Consider the following 24,412-nt stretch of genomic DNA (forward strand, 5'->3'; position numbering starts at 1 on the left):
CATATTCAAGAGCACACGTGCACAGAGTATAGATTTGTAAAATAAAAGGAGCCAGATATTGTCATTTCATGGTTTTATTTCTATTTATTTCGGAAAAAACATATTGTGCTCGAACCTGAATATTTCTTTTATCACAGCCAATAAGTGTGTTGAAAATAATTCACAAGGTAAAATATTTGACAAAGGAATGTGTATCCTCTATGCAAAATAGCACTATATATTCAAAAGCGAAAACAGCATGGATGAAGATAAATATGTTCAATCAAATACTGACATTGCACATGTACTAAATGTAATTGGAACAGCTCATACATCAGTTCAACAATCAAGTACAAGGAATGCAGTAATTATTATCACAACTTCAGGCAGTTTACATGAATTATTTGTATTATCACTGCTTGAGACAGTTTACATGCAGAATAACGCCACAGTTTGAGCCAGTTTACATGCAGTATTCATATCACCAAAACACCTGAAGCAAAGATACATGACAGCAAATAACATTAAATATAGATCAGCATCTGCACACCTGAATACAAATGAATAGCACCTCTCAAGAAAGTATCCTTTACATAAGTAGTTTATTGTTTCCTGTTGGTTTACTTGCCACATGTTGATGCAGCTCTGTATAACACGGGACAGTTGATCTCGGTAATGGGATATGTATCTGTTCATGTGTGGTTCGAGAGCCGCAGTGGCAAAGTGGTCAGAGTAGTTACCTCTCAGGCTGGCGGTCGGGGATGGACCCGCAGTGGCAAAGTGGTCAGAGTAGTTACCTCTCAGGCTGGCGGTCGGGGATGGACCCGCAGTGGCAAAGTGGTCAGAGTAGTTGCCTCTCAGGCTGGCGGTCGGGGATGGACCCGCAGTGGCAAAGTGGTCAGAGTAGTTACCTCTCAGGCTGGCGGTCGGGGATGGACCCGCACTTGGGGCGAATGCATGTACACAAAACAACACTCTCCAGTCCACCCAACTGGAAATGAGAACCTGACCCTATTCAGGGGGAGGGAGGGAGAGGAGATGGGCCTCATAAAGCCGACTTTAGAAAAGTACAGATTTTTAACATCTACGATCAAGTATGGTCAGGTAATACCTGTATTACCTTTTTAAGGGTAACATTAAAAAAAATGCTAACATCCCGTGACACGAGAATTTTCTCTCAACATTTTAACATGTTTATTTCACTCTACCCCACTCTTCACTCTACCCCACTCTACACTCTACCCCACTCTTCACTCTACCCCACTCTACACTCTAACTCCACCCCACTCTACCCCACTCTTCACCGCTCTACCCCACTCTACCTCCACCCCACTCTACACCACTCTTCACACTACCCCACTCTACCCCACTACACTCTAACTCCACCCACTCTACCCCACTCTTTACTCTACCCCACTCTTCACACTACCCCACTCTACCCCACTACACTCTACCCCACTCTATACTCTACCCCACTCTTCACTCTACCCCACTCTTCACTCCACCCCACTCTTCACTCTACCCCACTCTTCACTCCACCCCACTCTTCACTCTACCCCACTCTTCACTCCACCCCACTCTTCACTCCACCCCACTCTTCACCACTCTACCCCACTCTTCACCACTCTACCCCACTCTTCACTCTGCCCCACTCTTCACCACTCTACCCCACTCTTCACTCTGCCCCACTCTTCACTCTACACTCTGCCCCACTCTTCACTCTACCCGACGAGTCCAACAACATCTTGATATGACATTTACAACAATCGCCGCAAAAGTGGACGGAATGTAAGTTCTCAAAAATGAAAAACAACATCATTCATGGTATAACAGAAAACAACAATATGAACTGTTACAAAATGAAGTGCTGTGTGTGTGTGTGGGTGTGTGTGCGTGTGTGCGTGTGTGTGTGTGTGTGTGTGTGTGTGTGGGTGTGTGTGCGTGTGTGCGTGTGTGTGTGTGTGTGTGTGTGTGAAAGTCATGACAGCTGTACTCACGGGTAGGTACATGTATCACAGGAATGATATTTGTAATTCAAAATTTGATGCGTCTACATACATTCAGCAAAACTAATAATAATATAAAAACAACACTATCAGCAGTAATTCTACCACTATCTTAACTACAAAAGTTCCTTGACGTACAGAGTGCAACATCTTTCACCCTGCACTTGGTGAGGGAAGGGGCATAACTCCACTTGGTGAGGGAAGGGGCATAACTCCACTTGGTGAGGGAAGGGGCATAACTCCACTTGGTGAGGGAAGGGGCATAACTCCACTTGGTGAGGGAAGGGGCATAACTCCACTTGGTGAGGGAAGGGGCATAACTCCACTTGGTGAGGGAAGGGGCATAACTCCACTTGGTGAGGGAAGGGGCATAACTCCACTTGGTGAGGGAAGGGGCATAACTCCACTTGGTGAGGGAAGGGGCATAACTCCACTTGGTGAGGGAAGGGGCATAACTCCATATTTGGAGAACTCCCGCCTGGTTGGTACAACCCGTCTTTCAAAACCGAAACCTGTGCAAACCATGTTACACATTCTACACAAACCATGTTACACATTCTACACAAACCATGTTACACATTCTACACAAACCATGTTACACATTCTACACAAACTATGTTACACATTCTACACAAACCATTATTTCAAAATACGTTTCCTTGCTTTGTAGCATGTTCATACAAATGATATTGACCCTTTCTCACCATAAAGTGGCGTTCTGCTGGAAGTGATACCAAGCATTATCTATGTTTTCCACTTCCTGAAAACAGTTTTAGTATCCATATCATTTCCTGTTTTGTTTCCGATCTTCTTTCCTTGTCCTTGTTTCTTCTGTTTTAGCCTTTTGTTTATTCATTGATCTACATTATTAATAACAAGACAAAAGCTCAACTCAAAAAATTAAATCTAAACACATTTGTTTAAAGCGAATCATTGATTCATCCTCAGCAGTCCACTATCAAGCAGCACACGGGTCACTGCGACACGGCCCATTTGGTGCGGGACAGGGACAAGATGGCTGCCGGTGTGGTCAGCGCTTGGAGGAGGACGCGCCGGTAGTGGACGTCTTGGACTTGACCCCCTTGGGTCCCTCCAACGCCTTGCGGGGCCCGGGGCGGACATCCGTGATCTCGGGGCGACTGGGGCCCGCCTTCTCTCGCTTCAGCTACACACACACACACACACACACACACACACACACACACACACACACACACACACACACACACACACACACACCACGCACGCACACACACACACACACACACACACACACACACACACACACACACACATACACGTCAGTGGAGGTGGCAACGATCATCTTGTTGTAAGGTATAATGGAAGCTATTTTTTCACACAACCCGGCCCGTGTTTAGACAATCCCCAGTTTTCGAAATGTTATGTTAGTAACGTCTGCAAAAAAATGTCAAATGTTGTTCTATCAATGACAGAAAACAATCTTCATACGAGGACTTTGTGGTCCTTTAATTGCTTCATCAACAAATGCCGTAGTAATGACTTCTAGGTGGAAATCGGAATGGTGCAAAACATCACGTCTGAGACTAAGAGAGAGAGAGAGAGAGAGAGAGAGAGAGAGAGAGAGAGAGAGAGAGAGAGAGAGAGAGAGAGAGAGAGAGAGAGAGAGAGAGAGAGAGAGAGAGAGAGAGAGAGAGAGAGAGAGCCAGACAGCCAGCCAGCCAGACTGACACAGAGAGAGACACACACTCAGAGACAGAGACAAAAAGACATGGAGAGAGAACTGGAACACTATACTGCAAAAAAAGAAAAGCGTTAGGTCCATACGGTCCTTTTCTACAGCTAGTCCTCACCACAACACACAGCTGAAGGAGGAACATGAGAAAAGCGTTAGGTACATATGGTCCTGTCCTACAGCTAGTCCTCACCACAACACACAGCTGAAGGAGGAACATGAGAAAAGCGTTAGGTACATATGGTCCTGTCCTACAGCTAGTCCTCACCACAACACACAGCTGAAGGAGGAACATGAGAAAAGCGTTAGGTACATATGGTCCTGTCCTACAGCTAGTCCTCACCACAACACACAGCTGAAGGAGGAACATGAGAAAAGCGTTAGGTCCATACGGTCCTGTCCTACAGCTAGTCCTCACCACAACACACAGCTGAAGGAGGAACATGAGAAAAGCGTTAGGTCCAAATGGTCCTGTCCTACAGCTAGTCCTCACCACAACACACAGCTGAAGGAGGAACATGAGAAAAGCGTTAGGTCCAAATGGTCCTGTCCTACAGCTAGTCCTCACCACAACACACAGCTGAAGGAGGAACATGAGAAAAGCGTTAGGTCCAAATGGTCCTGTCCTACAGCTAGTCCTCACCACAACACACAGCTGAAGGAGGAACATGAGAAACCAAATGAGACAGAGAGGGGGAGACAGAGAGGGGGAGACAGAGAGGGGGAGACAGAGAGGGGGAGACAGAAAGACCAGCCGGAACTCACCCTCTCCTGGTAGCGCCGTTCAAAGTAGTCCATTTCACTCTCCTCGGGCCGCCTCATGGCCGACATTCTCTCCTCCGCGTCGTCAAACACACGCTGGTCTAGTCCCGGCAAACCTGACAATGCACAGATGACGTCACAATCAGTACACTATACGTCATCAAACACAAGACGTAGCCAACAAAACCAAAACGACGACAACCAACCAACACAACGGTTCTATGCTAGTAATGCAGACGGCTGACCTGAGTACATAAATAATGTCACGTCACGATGACGTCATCACAAAACGTTCCCGCGTGCCTCATCCTAGATGTCACTATGTCAAAGTCACGTCACAACGGGTCTCATTCTAGCTGATGAATGACAATACACACTGATCTGTATAACAATAAAGATACAACAAATTCAATATCAGTCAAGTACAAAATGCAACAACATCAACATGTTGATGATTAAATACACGTCCCGCCACATCACCGAGTTCCTTGACTCCACACAGGTAATACAGAAATACCCCGATAACGCCACAACACCGAGTTCTCCACACAGGTAATACAGAAATACCCCGATAACGCCACAACACCGAGTTCTCCACACAGGTAATACAGCAATACCCCGATAACGCCTCAACACCTGCCACTATTGTTTTGACATTCTTATGTCACCGCAATTTTGATCCTCAGTCGCACATGTGAAACCTTGACGTCATAAACTGGCAAACACGCCCCCCCCCCCCTCTCCACCCCCCCTCCCACACACACACTGACGCGACATGGCCTGATAATCCAAAATGTCACAAAAGATATATGTATACTCACATCATTATGCTAACATAAGATACTACAATACGTGCCTACAGAAGGGGGTCTCGGATCCATTCTGCCCAAGAAGTAAATGCAGGAAAGATGTGCGAAGACTCAGTGTCAGTTTGTGTGTGTGATAATAGAGCAGTAGTGGAGACACCTCGTTGACTAGGAATAAAGGCAGTACATGTAGTCATGGAAACCCGTATAGCGGACATTTGCAGTGACATCATGTACACGCCGATTGTTGAATGCCTGATGTGTTTAAATTTGGAGAGAGATGGGGGAAACGTCATATGTGAAGCTAGAAATGACGTCATGTTGACGCCCAAGCAAGTCTCTTGTTCTTTCTAAAACTGACGTGCTGTGAAAAGAGCTAGGAGCGATGTCTTCAATGACGTCATGTCCACCCCCACACTTGCTCAAACTGACACACCCTGAGTATGTGCTGTGACGAAAGATGGGGGCGACGCCCTGTATGCAGCTAGATATGACGTCATGTCTACGCCCACGCTGCTCTCTCCCTTACTAAAGCTGACGCGCTTTGAGAGATAGGGGCGACGTCATTTATGCAGCTAGATATGACGTCATGTTTGTGCCCACACTGCTCTCTCAATCGCTAACACTGACGTGTTTGAAACAAAATCCAGCAAAAAGACGTGATCGAAGGCAGAAAGAAAACTAGACATTGTCACTACATGGACAAAAGTCTTTGATATAAAAATAAAAAAATACAGACGCAACACACAACTAAAACCTAGAAATACATCACGTGTGGTACAGATACAGTGTTCAACCGAAACGATTCTATTCACACAAATACTCAACAGAAGTGAACGCAGGGCGATCTTCTAAGGGAACAGTAAAAGTAGTAACACAACAGTAGACTTGGCTAGAGAATAGTGAAAGTAGTAACACAACAGTAGACTTGACTAGAGAATAGTGAAAGTAGTAACACAACAACAGACTTGACTAGAGAATAGTGAAAGTAGTAACACAACAACAGACTTGACTAGAGAATAGTGAAAGTAGTAACACAACAGTAGACTTGACTAGAGAATAGTGAAAGTAGTAACACAACAGTAGACTTGACTAGAGAATAGTGAAAGTAGTAACACAACAACAGACTTGACTAGAGAATAGTGAAAGTAGTAACACAACAACAGACTTGACTAGAGAATAGTGAAAGTAGTAACACAACAGTAGACTTGGCTAGAGAATAGTGAAAGTAGCAACACAACAGTAGACTTGACTAGCGAAGAGTGAAAGTAGCAACACAACAGTAGACTTGACTAGAGAATAGTGAAAGTAGTAACACGACAACAGACTTGACTAGAGAATAGTGAAAGTATTAACACAACAGTAGACTTGACTAGAGAATAGTGAAAATAGTAACACATCAACAGACTTGACTAGAGAATAGTGAAAGTATTAACACAACAGTAGACTTGACTAGAGAATAGTGAAAGTGGTAACACGACAACAGACTTGACTAGAGAATAGTGAAAGTAGTAACACAACAACATACTTGACTAGCGAAGAGTGAAAGTATTAACACAACAACAGACTTGACTAGAGAATAGTGAAAGTAGTAACACAACAACAGACTTGACTAGAGAATAGTGAAAGTAGTAACACAACAGTAGACTTGACTAGAGAATAGTGAAAGTAGTAACACAACAGTAGACTTGACTATCAATCAATCAATCAATCAATGAGGCTTATATCGCGCATATTCCGTGGGTACAGTTCTAGGCGCTCTGCAGTGATGCCGTGTGAGATGAAATTTTAGAGAATAGTGAAAGTAGTAACACGACAACAGACTTGACTAGAGAATAGTGAAAGTAGTAACATAACAGTAGACTTGACCAGAAAATAGTGAAAGTAGTAACACATCAACAGACTTGACTAGAGAATAGTGAAAGTAGTAATACAACAGTAGACTTGACCAGAGAATAGTGAAAGTAGTAACACAACAGTAGACTTGACTAGAGAATAGTGAAAGTAGTAACACAACAACAGACTTGACTAGAGAATAGTGAAAGTAGTAACACAACAACAGACTTGACTAGAGAATAGTGAAAGTAGTAACACGACAACAGACTTGACTAGAGAATAGTGAAAGTAGTAACACGACAACAGACTTGACTAGAGAATAGTGAAAGTAGTAACACGACAACAGACTTGACTAGAGAATAGTGAAAGTAGTAACATAACAGTAGACTTGACCAGAAAATAGTGAAAGTAGTAACACATCAACAGACTTGACTAGAGAATAGTGAAAGTAGTAATACAACAGTAGACTTGACCAGAAAATAGTGAAGGTAGTAACACGACAACAGACTTGACTAGAGAATAATGAAGTAACACGACAACAGACTTGACTAGAGAATAGTGAAAGTAGTAACACAACAACAGACTTGACTAGAAAATAGTGAAGGTAGTAACACGACAGTAGACTTGACTAGAGAATAGTGAAAGTAGTAACACAACAGTAGATTTGACTAGAAAATAGTGAAAGTAGTAACACGACAACAGACTTGACTAGAGAATAGTGAAGGTAGTAACACAACAGACTTGACTAGAGAATAGTGAAAGTAGTAACACGACAGTAGATTTGACTAGAGAATAGTGAAAGTAGTAACACAACAGTAGACTTGACTAGAGAATAGTGAAAGTAGTAACACAACAGTAGACTTGACTAGAGAATAGTGAAAGTAGTAACACAACAGTAGACTTGACTAGAGAATAGTGAAAGTAGTAACACGACAACAGACTTGACTAGAGAATAGTGAAAGTAGTAACACAACAACAGACTTGACTAGAGAATAGTGAAAGTAGTAACACGACAACAGACTTGACTAGAGAATAGTGAAAGTAGTAACACAACAACAGACTTGACTAGAGAATAGTGAAAGTAGTAACACAACAGTAGACTTGACTAGAGAATAGTGAAAGTAGTAACACGACAACAGACTTGACTAGAGAATAGTGAAAGTAGTAACACAACAGTAGACTTGACCAGAGAATAGTGAAAGTAGTAACACAACAACAGACTTGACTAGAGAATAGTGAAAGTAGTAACACAACAACAGACTTGACTAGAGAATAGTGAAAGTAGTAACACAACAACAGACTTGACTAGAGAATAGTGAAAGTAGTAACACAACAGTAGACTTGACTAGAGAATAGTGAAAGTAGTAACACAACAGTAGACTTGACTAGAGAATAGTGAAAGTAGTAACACAACAGTAGATTTGACTAGAGAATAGTGAAAGTATTAACACAACAGTAGACTTGACTAGAGAATAGTGAAAGTAGTAACACAACAACAGACTTGACTAGAGAATAGTGAAAGTAGTAACACAACAGTAGACTTGACTAGAGAATAGTGAAAGTAGTAACACAACAGTAGACTTGACTAGAGAATAGTGAAAGTAGTAACACAACAACAGACTTGACTAGAGAATAGTGAAAGTAGTAACACAACAACAGACTTGACTAGAGAATAGTGAAAGTAGTAATACAACAGTAGACTTGACCAGAAAATAGTGAAGGTAGTAACACGACAACAGACTTGACTAGAGAATAATGAAGTAACACGACAACAGACTTGACTAGAGAATAGTGAAAGTAGTAACACAACAGTAGACTTGACTAGAGAATAGTGAAAGTAGTAACACGACAACAGACTTGACTAGAGAATAGTGAAAGTAGTAACACAACAACAGACTTGACTAGAGAATAGTGAAAGTAGTAACACGACAACAGACTTAATGTGGAGCTCGTGACGTCACCATCACTGTAATGTTATGATACAGTTACACATCACTGTAATGTTATGATACAGTTACACATCACTGTAATGTTATGATACAGTTACACATCACTGTAATGTTATGATACAGTTACACATCACTTCAGCTTTCAGAGAATGTGTAGAACCAAAGAAACGTCAGCAAACGACATTCAATATCATTTTTAGATCAGACAATCGTGAATTTCACTCAAGATCAAAGGACAAACAATTTTACAGTAAACCAAAACAAAAAACACATGTGGATGCATAGTAGTGTAACGTTCACGGAATCTTCTTCTTTTTTTCTTCTTCTCCGTTCGTGGGCTGAAACTCCCACGTACACTCGTGTTTTTTGCACGAGTGGAATTTTACGTGAATGACCGTTTTTTACCCCGCCATTTAGGCAGCCATACGCCGTTTTCGGAGGAAGCATGCTGGGTATTTTCGTGTTTCCGAACTCTGACATGGATTACAGGATCTTTTTCGTGCGCACTTGGTCTTGTGCTTGCGTGCACACACGGGGGTGTTCGGACACCGAGGAGAGTCTGCACACAAAGTTGACTCTGAGAAATAAATCTCTCGCCGAACGTGGGGACGAACTCACGCTGACAGCGGCCAACTGGATACAAATCCAGCGCGCTACCGACTGATCTACATCCCCGCCCTCACGGAATCAAATTTAGGAGTGATTATCATACAAGTACAATTATTACAGTAACTAGAGAGAAGAGACAGCTTCATTGACACTAAGAGATGTCAGCTAGTTCAAGTCTTACACAGACAGTGCGGTTACAGGGCCTGCAGTGTTGCTGATGAGCCTACGAGGCTACGTGCACACACCAAGAGAGAACGTGAAGCACACTGCTTGGTGACTGCAACACCTAGTAGACCTACAGTGTGTTACAGTGTCTGTACCACTCGTCAGAGACTTACCATGACAACGGGCAATATTGCCGTTCCGGAGGAACCAGGGCAGATGAATTGGATGAGAAATATATTTACATGCATTATTGTTCATGTATTCGTTGTGATAATCAAAGAACGTAAAAATATATTCAGCTTGGAGTTTCCATTGTCGAGATCATTTACATCACCGCAAATACTGGCCTTGTTAAAGCAGCTAAACCAGCACAGCAGATAATCATATCATGTGTACACTCAATTTGTAGAGTGAAAGAGAGAGAGAGAGAGAAAGAGAGACAGACAGAGAGACAGAGAGAGAGAGAGAGAGAGAGAGAGAGAGACAGAGACAGAGAGAGACAGAGAGACAGACAGACAGAGAGACAGAGAGAGACAGAAAGACAGACAGAGAGAGAGACAGAGACAGAGAGAGACAGAAAGACAGACAGAGAGAGACATAATGAGACAGACGGCGAGAGAGAGATGGACAAAGAGACGAACAACTCCTGCGGATGAGCTGTAACAAGGGGGACCAGCGCGTGACGCTGCCACAATAGAGGACGATAAGAAGATGATAAAAATATAATAATTAAATAAGAAGAAGAAGATGATGAAAATATGATAATAAGATGACAAGAAGATGATGACAAGTGTAGAGGTGTGACCTACCTGCGGCCCCCTTGGCCATCTGATGCGCCTTGATGCTGTGCACGTTTTCCCTGAGGAAGGGGTTGTCATGGGACGTGATTGGCTGGTCCAGCCACGCCTCGTCTGGTGCCCCTGTAAGACAGTGTGATATATAATGATATTACACAGTGTGGTATATGATGATATTACACAGTGTGATAGCCTATATGATAATATTACACAGTGTGATATACAGTGTGCACGTTTGCCCTGAGGAAGGGGTTGTCATGGGACGTGATTGGCTGGTCCAGCCACGCCTCGTCTGGTGCCCCTGTAAGACAGTGTGATATATGATGATATTACACAGTGTGATATAAACTGATATTACATAGTGTGATGCTGTGCACGTTGGCCCTGAGGAAGGGGTTGTCATGGGACATGATGGGCTGGTGCTGGCGCGAATACACAAACACAGTCATATCTTTCGTGTTGCAGCTGTGCAAACCTCTTGCATCCTTCAACCAGTTTGTTTGTTTGTTTGCTTAACGCCCAGCCGATCACGAAGGGCCATATCAGGGCGGTGCTGCTTTGACATATAACGTGTGCCACACCGCAGCACAGGCTTCATGTCTCACCCAGTCACATTATTCTGACACCGGACCAACCAGTCCTAGCACTAACCCCATAATGCCAGACGCCAGGCGGAGCAGCCACTAGATTGCCAATTTTAAAGTCTTAGGTATGACCCGGCCGGGGTTCGAACCCACGACCTCCCGATCACGGGGCGGACGCCTTACCACTAGGCCAACCTTACCACTAGGCCAACCTTACCACTAGGCCAACCTTACCACTAGGCCAACCTTACCACTAGGCCAACCTTACCACTAGGCCAACCGTGCCGGTCCCTTCAACCAGTGAATATTACCTGCTATTCCGACTTGGTCGTGTGACAGACGTTTTCTTCCACACGAGATTACGTTGATTGTCTACCGAAGCCGTCAGGCTGAGTTAGACATCAGCTAATCGAGTGTGGAGGAAAACTCTGTCACACGACCAAGTCGGAATAGCATTTATGTCTCACAGCTTCAACAGAGGAGAGAACAAACACGTTTTGCGTACTCAAGCTTGACAAACCTAAACACAGGAGCAGCCATTGTGGAGAGATCTACGTTTTGACGGAAGTGATCGAACAACTATGAATGACGTCTCGGTATATGTGAATGACGTCACAGTCATCGTCACAGTCTGTATCTTTTGAAGCATCGCATTCTTCATGACGTCTTTCCGTGTCTGCATCCGCGAAATGTTTGTCCTTCCAGTTTCAGACTAACAGGCCTCCTGAGCGAGCCACTTTCCAAGGGCATCTAAACTCGCGTATGGAAACAGTACTGTCGTCGATGCCGTTTTCAGTATTCTCAGCGTTGAAGAATTTGTAAAGAGAAGAAACGACAACAGCAGGGGAAATAAAAGTCGTGTGTGCATTTTGGGGCTTTTGGAGGGACGATTTCAAGTTTGAATCCGTTCTTGCACATGCTCCAAAGCGTGTAACATACAATCTTGCACACGTTTGCTTTAGTAGTGGCAAAGAAGGAAAGCGTGTGACATAAGGTGACGATGCTGCTCCGTGTAGCATAGCGCGTGGCCTGTCCCACGAGATGACTTGTTCAACTGTTGCAACACTCTACTCACCTGTCGCCTCCACAAAGGTCACAGTTACATCACGTCACAGTTACATCACGTCACAGTTACATCACGTCACAGTTACATCACGTCACAGTTACATCACGTCATAGTTACATCACACATTCATATATGTTGAAAAGCAAAGACCCGCCATGCTGTTTTGAATGTAATGAACCTTGAACACGTCCTGACCGAGTGTGTGGACGTGCAAGACATTTGAGACAAACGCTATAGTGCAGAAACTGTGAAGGTTTTTATTCCATGAGGTCCTCCCCTGAATAGATTTAATTTTGTTGTTAAAAGAAGATTAAGATTTGTTTTAACAATATTTGCAGAAACAAATGTTAAAAGACATGATGGAGCTTTTTGAAACCTTCTGCATTTTACTCATGAGATAGACGTAGAGACCTACAGGAAACTAGTTTTAAGCACGGCTACTACCCATCCTCAACTCAGGTCAACATGAGTTCGGCTCATTCTATCCCTGACAGGATGCCTTGGTTTTCCTTGTCTGGCAAGGAAATCGATTTTTTTTTACATATTTAGATCTGTTCGTAATGTGGTATGGATGTAAGCAGATTCGCGATCGTCAATAATGATTTTTTTATGGTGTTGTGTAATTTTTTTTAAATTACAAAGTAATTGATATGTAAGACAGTTTCAAGCGAGCTATTTTTCACAGCTGCATTTACTGTGCAAACAACTCTAAATATGGCAAAAGTGTCACGTGATAATCAACCATTTGGTTTCGGCGCTCGCTGGAGCAGACGATTTTTTTTTACAGTGATGCAACCATATATTACGGTCTCCTTCCGGCAGCAGTCCCAAAATGTCGACTTGTTTTGACCTTAGAACGATGTCTTTATCATAACTGTGAAGAACAGAACGGAGATCACTGTCGAAGTCGGCCAATCTGCAATCATTTTCGTCTCGCGAACAACAAATGGGAGATAACTCTGTATTCTTGTTTAGATAGATTCGCGTAGGACTTTAGCGTCCGGTCAGAGGGACTAAAGCGATAGCGTCCGGTCAGAGCATCTTGAACACACGGCCAGTACCGTGTAACTGGCCTTGACACGGAACGATCCAAGGGGGGCAATCTCAGTCATCTGAAAGAGGGAAATCCAAACGCTATCTGCCTTGTTCGATTTTATGGGCTTGGACGATAGAGAAAAATAAGAAAAGCAAAAGCTGGAGTCCAGTCTGGACGAAACTGCTATCAAGAACGCAGAATTGATTTTTTTAAGCGCCATTTCTCATTTCGAATTTCTCATAACTGCTGTTCACAATACGGCCGCAGTGAAACCAACAAAGGGGCCTCACTCTGGAAGAGTTTTCTGCTCCGATAAACATGGCGCTTACGGCTAAAAAAAACTCAGAAAAAAATCAATTCTGCGTTCGTGATAGCAGTTTCGTCCAGACTGGACTCCAGCTTTTGCTTTTCTTATTTTTCTCTATCGTCCAAGCCCATAAAATCGAACAAGGCGGATTGCGTTTGGATTTCCCTCTTTCAGATGACTGAGATTGCCCCCCTTGGATCGTTCCGTGTCAAGGCCAGTTACACGGTACTGGCCGTGTGTTCAAGATGCCGGTCAGAGGGACTAAAGCGAAAGCGTCCGATCAGAGGGACTAAAGCGATAGCGTCCGATCAGAGGGACTAAAGCGATAGCGTCCGGTCAGAGGGACTAAAGCGAAAGGGTCCGATCAGAGGGACTAAAGCGAAAGCGTCCGGTCAGAGGGACTAAAGCGATAGTGTCCGGTCAGAGGGACTAAAGCGATAGCGTGGAGCGAGGGTGATCGATCAGAATGGGCCACTACACTACCGTCAACACTGGGAAAGGAAACTTAATTGCATCGGTCTCGTACAGCCAAATAGGTTATAGGAACAATAAAACAAAACAATAACCAACCAACCATCCAAACACCCAACTCCACTCACCTCTACCGCTGGGGTCGAGCCTCATGTAGCCCTCGGCCAGCGAGGAGAAGCCGGTGATGCCCCCCATGGCCTGGTAGGGCGTGGCCTGACCCACGGGGTGACCGCGTGCCTCGCGCTCCTCGCCTGTCTCGATCATCATGCGGTGTTCCTTGTGACCCGCGCCGCACCCACACGTGAAGGAGCTCGTGAAGCCCGTGCACTTGGTGCAGCCCCCTGTCACACGTCACAATGCTCAGTCAACTAGTGAAGCCCGTGCACTTGGTGCAGCCCCCTGTCACACGTCACAATGCTCAGTCAACTAGTGAAGCCCGTGCACTTGGTGCAGCCCCCTGGTCACACGTCACAATGGTCAGTCAACTAGTGAAGCCCGTGCACTTGGTGCAGCCCCCTGGTGACACGTCACAATGGTCAGTCAACTAGTGACCTACTTTAGTACCATAAGGACACCCAGATAGTCAAACACCTGGTGAAATTGACACATGAGAAGTGAACCACTGACCTAAAGGGGTCACATGACCTCAGCACAAATAAGGGTACCCCCAAAATTGACCTAAAAAACAACAACAACATAGGGTACCAATTAAAGAATGCATGTCAATGGCCCTAACCCTAACTAAGGGCCTAAAGTGTGTGACAACATGGACACATCGTCAATGGCCTTTGCTCCGCTGGGGGCTAAGGGCCTAATGTGTGTGACAACATGGACACATCGTCAATGGCCTTTCCTCGGCTGGGGGCTAAGGGCCTAAAGTGTGTGACAACATGGACACATCGTCAATGGCCTTTCCTCCGCTGGGGGCTAAGGGCCTAAAGTGTGTGACAACATGGACACATCGTCAATGGCCTTTGCTCCGCTGGGGGCTAAGGTCCTACTGTGTGCGACAACATGGACACATCGTCAATGGCCTTTGCTCCGCTGGGGGCTAAGGGCCTAAAGTGTGTGACAACATGGACACATCGTCAATGGCCTTTGCTCCGCTGGGGGCTAAGGGCCTAAAGTGTGTGACAACATGGACACATCGTCAATGGCCTTTGCTCCGCTGGGGGCTAAGGGCCTAAAGTGTGTGACAACATGGACACATCGTCAATGGCCTTTGCTCCGCTGGGGGCTAAGGGCCTAAAGTGTGTGACAACATGGACACATCGTCAATGGCCTTTGCTCCGCTGGGGGCTAAGGGCCTAAAGTGTGTGACAACATGGACACATCGTCAATGGCCTTTGCTCCGCTGGGGGCTAAGGGCCTAAAGTGTGTGACAACATGGACACATCGTCAATGGCCTTTGCTCCGCTGGGGGCTAAGGGCCTAAAGTGTGTGACAACATGGACACATCGTCAATGGCCTTTGCTCCGCTGGGGGCTAAGGGCCTAAAGTGTGTGACAACATGGACACATCGTCAATGGCCTTTGCTCCGCTGGGGGCTAAGGGCCTAAAGTGTGTGACAACATGGACACATCGTCAATGGCCTTTGCTCCGCTGGGGGCTAAGGGCCTAAAGTGTGTGACAACATGGACACATCGTCAATGGCCTTTGCTCCGCTGGGGGCTAAGGTCCTACTGTGTGCGACAACATGGACACATCGTCAATGGCCTTTCCTCGGCTGGGGGCTAAGGGCCTAAAGTGTGTGACAACATGGACACATCGTCAATGGCCTTTCCTCGGCTGGGGGCTAAGGGCCTAAAGTGTGTGACAACATGGACACATCGTCAATGGCCTTTCCTCGGCTGGGGGCTAAGGGCCTAAAGTGTTTGACAACATGGACACATCGTCAATGGCCTTTCCTCGGCTGGGGGCTAAGGGCCTAAAGTGTGTGACAACATGGACACATCGTCAATGGCCTTTGCTCCGCTGGGGGCTAAGGTCCTACTGTGTGCGACAACATGGACACATTGATACACACAAGATAAGATCTAAAAGGTAAGGAGAGTTGTTTGATCAGAGATCAGATCCAAAGGGTAAAGAGAGTGGTAGTTAAATGATTGTGCTTGATGGACGACTTAGACTTGTTGTTGGCCTATGTGTCTTGTTGTTTTTACGGTTATATCTTTTCTGTACGGAGTGTATGGGTGTAAGCATGTTATCAACACCAAGACAAATACCAATTGCTTTTACGGTATATGGCGGAAAACATTCTTGGTCTTGTTCTTGTTTGATCAGAGATCAGACCCAAAAGGTGAGGACATCATCCTACAAGATGAGATGCAACAGCTCCATGCAGGTGTCACCTTTCTTGCAGACGTAGGGTGCCTTCTCGTTGTGCTCGTCAGCCATGTGTTTGCACGTGCAGCGGATGGGTTGTCCCCCGTTAAGCGGCACGTAGTGGTAGGACACGCAGCGACAGCCGCTCACCTTGCACGGCAGCATGATGGGCCGCTCTGCCGGGATCTCCTTGAAGTCCGTCTGGTGCTGCTTGTACCTGGTGGACACAACGGTATTTATGACAACACTGCACGGTACGGTCAGCACTATAGCAGCAAATCCGTACCGTTGTCTAGATACATGAATGAAAACTCTGTATCTAGACACAGCGGTACGTCAACACTAGCAGTAAATCCAACAAATATAACACAATCACTGCATGTGTTTTAGATTTGTTTGTAACTGCGAAAAAGAATGATTCTTTTTAAAAAGTCATAATTCGTACTTGTACCGGTTTTGAGAATGACGCGCTGTGTTATTCAAGGGTCTTGTGGCAGTCTTATATACATATCTCCCTGTTGGACACCGACAAGAACAGTGTTCCCCGGGACGCAAGAGGTGCATGTGAACGGAGCTGTAGCCACAGTGCAGGCCACCTAGCTGTTAAAGAAAATATCATTCCTGTCCTACAGTTGGTAGCCTATCATAACCAGCTTGAGTGTTCGCTGCAGACGACCTACCTGTGCTGACAGAAGCAGTTGGTCTCGGGGCCGACCATCTTGCAGTCCATGCCGCTCGGGGACGTGTAGGATGTGTAGATCCGGTTCTTGATTCGCTGTAACCACAGACAACACTACTTATACTGTGTGCAACTACACACAACACTGGCTTACACTTGGTCACAGCACCTTAATACTGACCCGTGCAAACTTTGCATCGTCAATATATCACAGCGATTTGACATCATCATGTGCACAAGACGCTGCAGAAACATCCCAGCAAGTTTTATTTGACCTCAGATCTAACGTTTTACTTTTGTTCCTTGCCTTCATTTTCAATGTTTAAAGTGAAAGTTGTTGGGAGTCAAGAAAGGCATAAGAAAAAGACAGTATCTCTGCTGTTTCTACCTCACATTACGATGCCATGTTGGCGTGATCCAAAGCAAATATCACTCAACATTGCTGAGCATAGTTTGCATAGTTCACAGTCTACAACAAGATCCTGCTATCACATGTATAATATTTGCCATGGGCCTTATTATTCACTGTAATAACGTGACTTTAAACCCCATCAAAACACTTGATTTACCTGCGTTTCTTCAGCGATTCACACTGCATAACTGTCTTGTGTACGTCACTCACCACGGGGATGACTTTCCTCTTATAGGCTTCATACTCGCCTTGTGATTCACACTGTGTGACTCATTGAATACGTCACTCACCATGGGGATGACTTTCCTCTTGTAGGCTTACTCGTCTAGTGATTCACACTGCACAACTAATTGTATACGTCACTCACCACGGGGATGACTTTCCTCTTATAGGCTTCATACTCGCCTTGTGATTCACACTGTGTGACTCATTGAATACGTCACTCACCATGGGGATGACTTTCCTGTGTGACTAATTGTATACGTCACTCACCATGGGGATGACTTTCCTGTGTGACTAATTGTATACGTCACTCACCATGGGGATGACTTTCCTCTTGTAGGCATACTCGTCTAGTGATTCACACTGTGTGACCAATTGTATACGTCACTCACCATGGGGATGACTTTCCTGTGTGACTAATTGTATACGTCACTCACCATGGGGATGACTTTCCTGTGTGACTAATTGTATACGTCACTCACCATGGGGATGACTTTCCTGTGTGACTAATTGTATACGTCACTCACCATGGGGATGACTTTCCTCTTGTAGGCATACTCGTCTAGTGATTCACACTGTGTGACTAATTGTATACGTCACTCACCATGGGGATGACTTTCCTGTGTGACTAATTGTATACGTCACTCACCATGGGGATGACTTTCCTGTGTGACTCATTGTATACGTCACTCACCATGGGGATGACTTTCCTGTGTGACTCATTGTATACGTCACTCACCATGGGGATGACTTTCCTGTGTGACTCATTGTATACGTCACTCACCATGGGGATGACTTTCCTGTGTGACTCATTGTATACGTCACTCACCATGGGGATGACTTTCCTGTGTGACTCATTGTATACGTCACTCACCATGGGGATGACTTTCCTGTGTGACTAATTGTATACGTCACTCACCATGGGGATGACTTTCCTCTTGTAGGCATACTCGTCTAGTGATTCACACTGTGTGACTCATTGAATACGTCACTCACCATGGGGATGACTTTCCTGTGTGACTAATTGTATACGTCACTCACCATGGGGATGACTTTCCTGTGTGACTCATTGTATACGTCACTCACCATGGGGATGACTTTCCTGTGTGACTCATTGTATACGTCACTCACCATGGGGATGACTTTCCTGTGTGACTCATTGTATACGTCACTCACCATGGGGATGACTTTCCTGTGTGACTCATTGTATACGTCACTCACCATGGGGATGACTTTCCTGTGTGACTCATTGTATACGTCACTCACCATGGGGATGACTTTCCTGTGTGACTCATTGTATACGTCACTCACCATGGGGATGACTTTCCTGTGTGACTCATTGTATACGTCACTCACCATGGGGATGACTTTCCTGTGTGACTCATTGAATACGTCACTCACCATGGGGATGACTTTCCTGTGTGACTAATTGTATACGTCACTCACCATGGGGATGACTTTCCTGTGTGACTAATTGTATACGTCACTCACCATGGGGATGACTTTCCTCTTGTAGGCATACTCGCCTAGTGATTCACACTGTGTGACTCATTGAATACGTCACTCACCATGGGGATGACTTTCCTGTGTGACTAATTGTATACGTCACTCACCATGGGGATGACTTTCCTGTGTGACTAATTGTATACGTCACTCACCATGGGGATGACTTTCCTGTGTGACTAATTGTATACGTCACTCACCATGGGGATGACTTTCCTCTTGTAGGCATACTCGTCTAGTGATTCACACTGTGTGACCAATTGTATACGTCACTCACCATGGGGATGACTTTCCTGTGTGACTAATTGTATACGTCACTCACCATGGGGATGACTTTCCTGTGTGCCTCATTGTATACGTCACTCACCATGGGGATGACTTTCCTGTGTGACTCATTGTATACGTCACTCACCATGGGGATGACTTTCCTGTGTGACTCATTGTATACGTCACTCACCATGGGGATGACTTTCCTGTGTGACTCATTGTATACGTCACTCACCATGGGGATGACTTTCCTGTGTGACTCATTGAATACGTCACTCACCATGGGGATGACTTTCCTGTGTGACTAATTGTATACGTCACTCACCATGGGGATGACTTTCCTGTGTGACTAATTGTATACGTCACTCACCATGGGGATGACTTTCCTCTTGTAAGCTTCATACTCCTCGGGTGACATCATCACTCCCCCGTCATCGTCCCCCACGATCCTGACAATCCATAAAATGGATCCATTGAACAGTGGATTTACCTTCTTCATTATCAACAAAAACTCATATCTAGGCGGATAAGTCAAACTACAAAAACTCCTATCTAGGCGGATAAGTGAAAATACAAAAACTCCTATCTAGGCGGATAAGTCAAACTACAAAAGATTGCATGCTTGTGTGTGTAGAAGATTTCCAACAAAATCGATCCATACATAAATGTTGTTTGCATTTTTCCCCACTCGACAGTCAGATTGACCAAGTATGTGACCAAGTGGAGACGGTAAGGCGAAGTGTGCATTTAGTCCTCAAAGGAATATTCCTGTCTTTGTAAATCATCTTTTGAATCACCCACGATACACTCACCAAGCAACGACACACAAACACACACACACACACACACACACAAGCACACACACTGACACACACAAACACAAGCACGGACACACACAAACACCCACAGACTCTCTCACCACCTCTATCAGCGTCACGCGCTGTTCCCCACTCTGACTGCTCCTCCCTCCCTCCCTCCCTCCCTCTCTCTTTCTCTCTCTCTCTCTCTGTCTCTCTCTCTGTCTCTCTCTCCGAGGCTCTGTCTCTCTCTCCGAGGCTCTGTCTCTCTCTCTCTGTCTCTCTCTCTCTCTCTCTGTCTCTCTCTCTCTCTCTGTCTCTCTCTCTCTCTCTGTCTCTCTCTCTCTGTCTCTCTCTCTTTCTCTCTCTCTGTGTCTCTCTCTCTCTCTTATTTATTTATCAAGGAGATTTCTATAGCGCATAACTAAAAGCACTATGCGCTTTACAATATTACTAAGTATAAGCACACGCAAACATACTCGGATTAAATAGAACTTAGCTTAGCACGACAAACTAAGAACACTAAACATTTGAGTTCATACAAAAATAGAGAATTAAATTAAATACTCTCTCTCTCTCTCTCTCTCTCTCTCTCTCTCTCTCTCTCTCTCTCTCTCTCTCTCTCTCTCTCTCTCTCTCTCTCTCTCTCTCTCTCTCTCTCTCTCTCTCTCTCTCTCTCTCTCTCTCTCTCTCTCTCTCTCTCTCTCTCTCTCTCTCTTCAGAACCTCATCGGACCAAAGTAAGGCAAGGAGGGAAGAAGTCCTAGGGACACAATGACAAATCAATGGGGAAGATGCGAGCAATAAGACAGGTTCTGTCTACACTTAAAGATAAACACAACACCAGAAAGGTTGAAGAAGGGATCGATAGTCAACATGGTTGCAGCGGACACAGGTTTGTCTGAAATAATATTACATCAATGACATATATGGTGGCTTAATTTTCTTAAGTTAGAGTCGATATCAACAGATACATATGGTGGATTTTCCTCCAGTTAGAGTCGACAACAACATATACATCTGGTGGGTTTTCCTCCAGTTAGAGTCGACAACAAAAGATACATATGGTGGGTTTTCCTCCAGTTAGAGTCGATAACAACAGATACATATATATGGTGGGATTTCCTCAAGTTAGAGTCGATAACAACAGATAAATATGGTGGGTTTTCCTCCAGTTAGAGTTGACAACAACAGATACATATAGTGGTGTTTCCTCCAGTTAGAGTCAATAACAACATATACATATGGTGGGTTTTCCTCCAGTTAGAGTCGCTAACAACAGCTACATGTGGTGGGTTTTCCTTAAGTTAGAGTCGATAACAACAGCTACATGTGGTGGGTTTTCCTTAAGTTAGAGTCGACAACAACAGCTACATGTGGTGGGTTTTCCTTAAGTTAGAGTCGATAACAACAGCTACAAGTGGTGGGTTTTCCTCCAGTTAGGGTCACATAACATCAATTCAATGGGTATGGTGGCTTCAAATAAAAACAATCACATAATTATGGTAGGATTTCCTCAAATTGGGGTTAGATAACATCAATTAGCCTACATGATATAGTGGGTTTTCCCTCAAGTTAATGTTAGATAACATCAGGAATGTTTTGTTTTTTCTCCATTAAGGTTTAAATAACATCAATTACATATTTTAAGATAGCCATCAATGATATATATATATAGTAGGTTCCCTCAAATTTGGGTTATATTTTATATTTATGGGTTTTCATTAAGTTCAAAGCAAAGTTTTAAAGTGAGCTGACTGAAACGTGTTCAATTTAATTACATGTACTTCATCATAAACTGATAAAGACAAACAAGTTTGATTGAGCTGACTAAACCATGTTCTATTTGGCACTGTTATAGCGCACTGCAGGCCCTTTCATGGCAGCTAGCTGACTTCATTATAAGGGGCTTGACACCGTTTGAGTTGCCCGGAACACATTTCAAAGCTTTCTATGAACCATTCAACATCTATGAACCATTCAACACCGGCACTTTGTACTCGCCCACACACAACATTACAGAACGGCTGATAAAAGAAATTATACACTCCTTATTTCAAATCAGAGACCCACTTACTGGCATAGCTAGGGTGTGGTGGATCTGTGCGATATACAGTGGAACTCACCTTCAAAGACCTCCACATATTTGAGAAAATCAGGTCTTAAAAAAGGGGGAGTCTTAAATCGGGGGGGGGGTGTTCTGTACTGTATATATATACTCCCTGATATGGTGTACTAATTAAGATCAAACAACGTGACGCTCAATGTGACATACACCCTGATACGGTATCTTTGGCACATTAAATATGGTAAGATGTTTACTGTTTTCAGTACAGGGTGAAACAAGATAATGGAAACATGGTAACCACAACATTATTCTGTTAAAATGTCACCCATACAGACATCCAAAACCTTCACAACCTGCCTGGTTTTTGTCTCTTTATGTTTGTGTACACCTGTACTACTCTTCAAACTGTCTGGAACAATTTGTGTTCTTTCAACTGAAAAGTATATCTGTATCTTAGTATTTCTTTGCATGATTCACTGTTTTTCATTTGACTGAAAGAATTTGTTTCAACATGATGTAAATCGCAATATGTGATACACAAATATTCCAAGATTTTAAGAACAAAGAACCATGCAGATGTACTGCTAAAACCTTGAAAGTGTGTGTGTGTGTGTGTGTGTGTGTGTGTGTGTGTGTGTGTGTGTGTGTGTGTGTGTGTGTGTGTGTGTGTGTGTGTGTGTGTGTGTGTGTGTGTGCATGTGTGTCTCTCCATATAATTATCTGCATGTGTATGTGTGTTTCGGCTGTGACTGATCACAGGCGGAAGGTATGTTCACTGGACGATACCTTCCGCCTGCGGACTGATCAGCTCTGACACAAATCATCACAGACCAGGGATGACAGAAGAGATGAAAATAAATGATGTATTCAGAGTGACCAACACCAACACCAACAACATAAAATATCAGTTGAGCACAAGAAGAAAATAACCCACGACCAGCCGACAGAAAACTGACGATCAATATACTTATGTGTAATGGGCTGATCTGCTCCTAAATGAAATACAACATCCCTTTCGCTGCTTCCTCACCTGTGATATTCAACGTAGGCGTCAATGGCGGCTGCGTTGCTCTTATCCACTTTGATGCCATACTGCCGTGCATTGGGCGGATCGGCCATCTTGTTCGCTCCAAAACTGTCACACGCACGTACACTGCTTCTCTCTCACCCAGTCCCCCGTGTAGTGAGTCAGACTCGTTCAGTGCTCAGTGGCGGGGGGTTTAGGTCGGCGCACGGAGATCCCGGCAGAACCGCTGTTGTTTACATTGACAACTGTCGATAATGTCGCCCGAAGCTCTAGTTTTACAGTGTAAGGGGAGTAACTCTTAAATATGATACGTGCGAAGGGTGTGCAGTGTTAGTTCCCTTGGATAATGACTAAATTGCCAACTCTGTGACAACTTGAGTGTAGCAATTCACATTTTGGGGGGGAATTTTCAGCGTAGCAAATGGTGTTTTAGTGTAGTATTGTCTAACATTTATTCGCACATCCACATTTAGGCAAGCAAGAATGCATACATTTTCAAAAAGTTAATTTAGAAATAAGAAACAGATGGCCAATGTAGAGAGTGTTTGAAGTACTTTTCAGTGTGGACAATTGTTTCATGACACAAATTCTGACCACTACAGAGAGTGAGAATGAGAAATGAGCACCAGGACTCACAAGAAAGAGTAAACTGTTGCATGCTTGTCATTAATTATTTGAGCGTAGCAATTGCATGTAAGCTTGATGTAGCAATTTGTCTTAAAACATTAACTCGTTTGACGAAGGTGTTCCTAAATCAGTGTGTAAAATGAAACCCTGCCGTTTGAGATGCCAGCTACTTCGTAACAATGATTAAAATGAGAAGGTTCGTCTCGTGTCCAACTTTAGAGACGTAGGTTCAACACTCGCAATCCAGTCCCGTTCTTGGATTGTACTGAAACACTTCTTGTCTAGCTAACAATGAGCACACTCACACACAGATACAATCACACAGAGAGACAGACAGACACAGAGACAAACTAAACACACACACACACACACACACCTACACGACACACAAACAGACAG

At 44.3% G+C, this 24,412-nt stretch overlaps 1 protein-coding gene and 1 long non-coding RNA gene across 2 annotated transcripts; both read right to left on the minus strand.

The window, feature by feature from the left end:
* Positions 1 to 58: 58 nt before the first annotated feature.
* LOC138970425 (uncharacterized) lies at positions 59 to 1,289 on the minus strand. The gene is made up of 2 exons (XR_011456936.1): positions 891 to 1,289; positions 59 to 719 (listed from the first exon to the last, which is right to left on the minus strand). It is a non-coding gene; the product is annotated as an uncharacterized lncRNA (long non-coding RNA).
* A 1,217-nt stretch (positions 1,290 to 2,506) lies between these two features.
* LOC138970426 (protein FAM221A-like) lies at positions 2,507 to 23,677 on the minus strand. Its single transcript, XM_070342876.1, has 8 exons — positions 23,390 to 23,677; positions 19,866 to 19,944; positions 17,093 to 17,187; positions 16,439 to 16,629; positions 14,216 to 14,428; positions 10,636 to 10,746; positions 4,465 to 4,577; positions 2,507 to 3,150 (listed from the first exon to the last, which is right to left on the minus strand). The coding sequence occupies exons 1-8, from the start codon at positions 23,476 to 23,478 to the stop codon at positions 3,016 to 3,018; spliced, it is 1,026 nt and encodes a 341-aa protein (XP_070198977.1). The 5' UTR covers positions 23,479 to 23,677; the 3' UTR covers positions 2,507 to 3,015.
* Between the last annotated feature and the right edge of the window lie 735 nt (positions 23,678 to 24,412).

Source organism: Littorina saxatilis, linkage group LG7 (assembly GCF_037325665.1).
Source record: "Littorina saxatilis isolate snail1 linkage group LG7, US_GU_Lsax_2.0, whole genome shotgun sequence".
Taxonomy (NCBI): Eukaryota; Metazoa; Mollusca; class Gastropoda; order Littorinimorpha; family Littorinidae; genus Littorina; species Littorina saxatilis.

Coding starts and splice junctions, on each gene's coding strand:
- LOC138970426 (XM_070342876.1), bottom strand. CDS start 23,478: ATGGCCGATCCGCCCAATGCACGGCAGTATGGCATCAAAGTGGATAAG. Junction 10,747..14,215: donor GCTCGACCCCAGCGGTAGAG/GTGAGTGGAGTT, acceptor ACTGTCTTACAG/GGGCACCAGACGAGGCGTGG. Junction 4,578..10,635: donor GATGGCCAAGGGGGCCGCAG/GTAGGTCACACC, acceptor GTGCATTGTCAG/GTTTGCCGGGACTAGACCAG.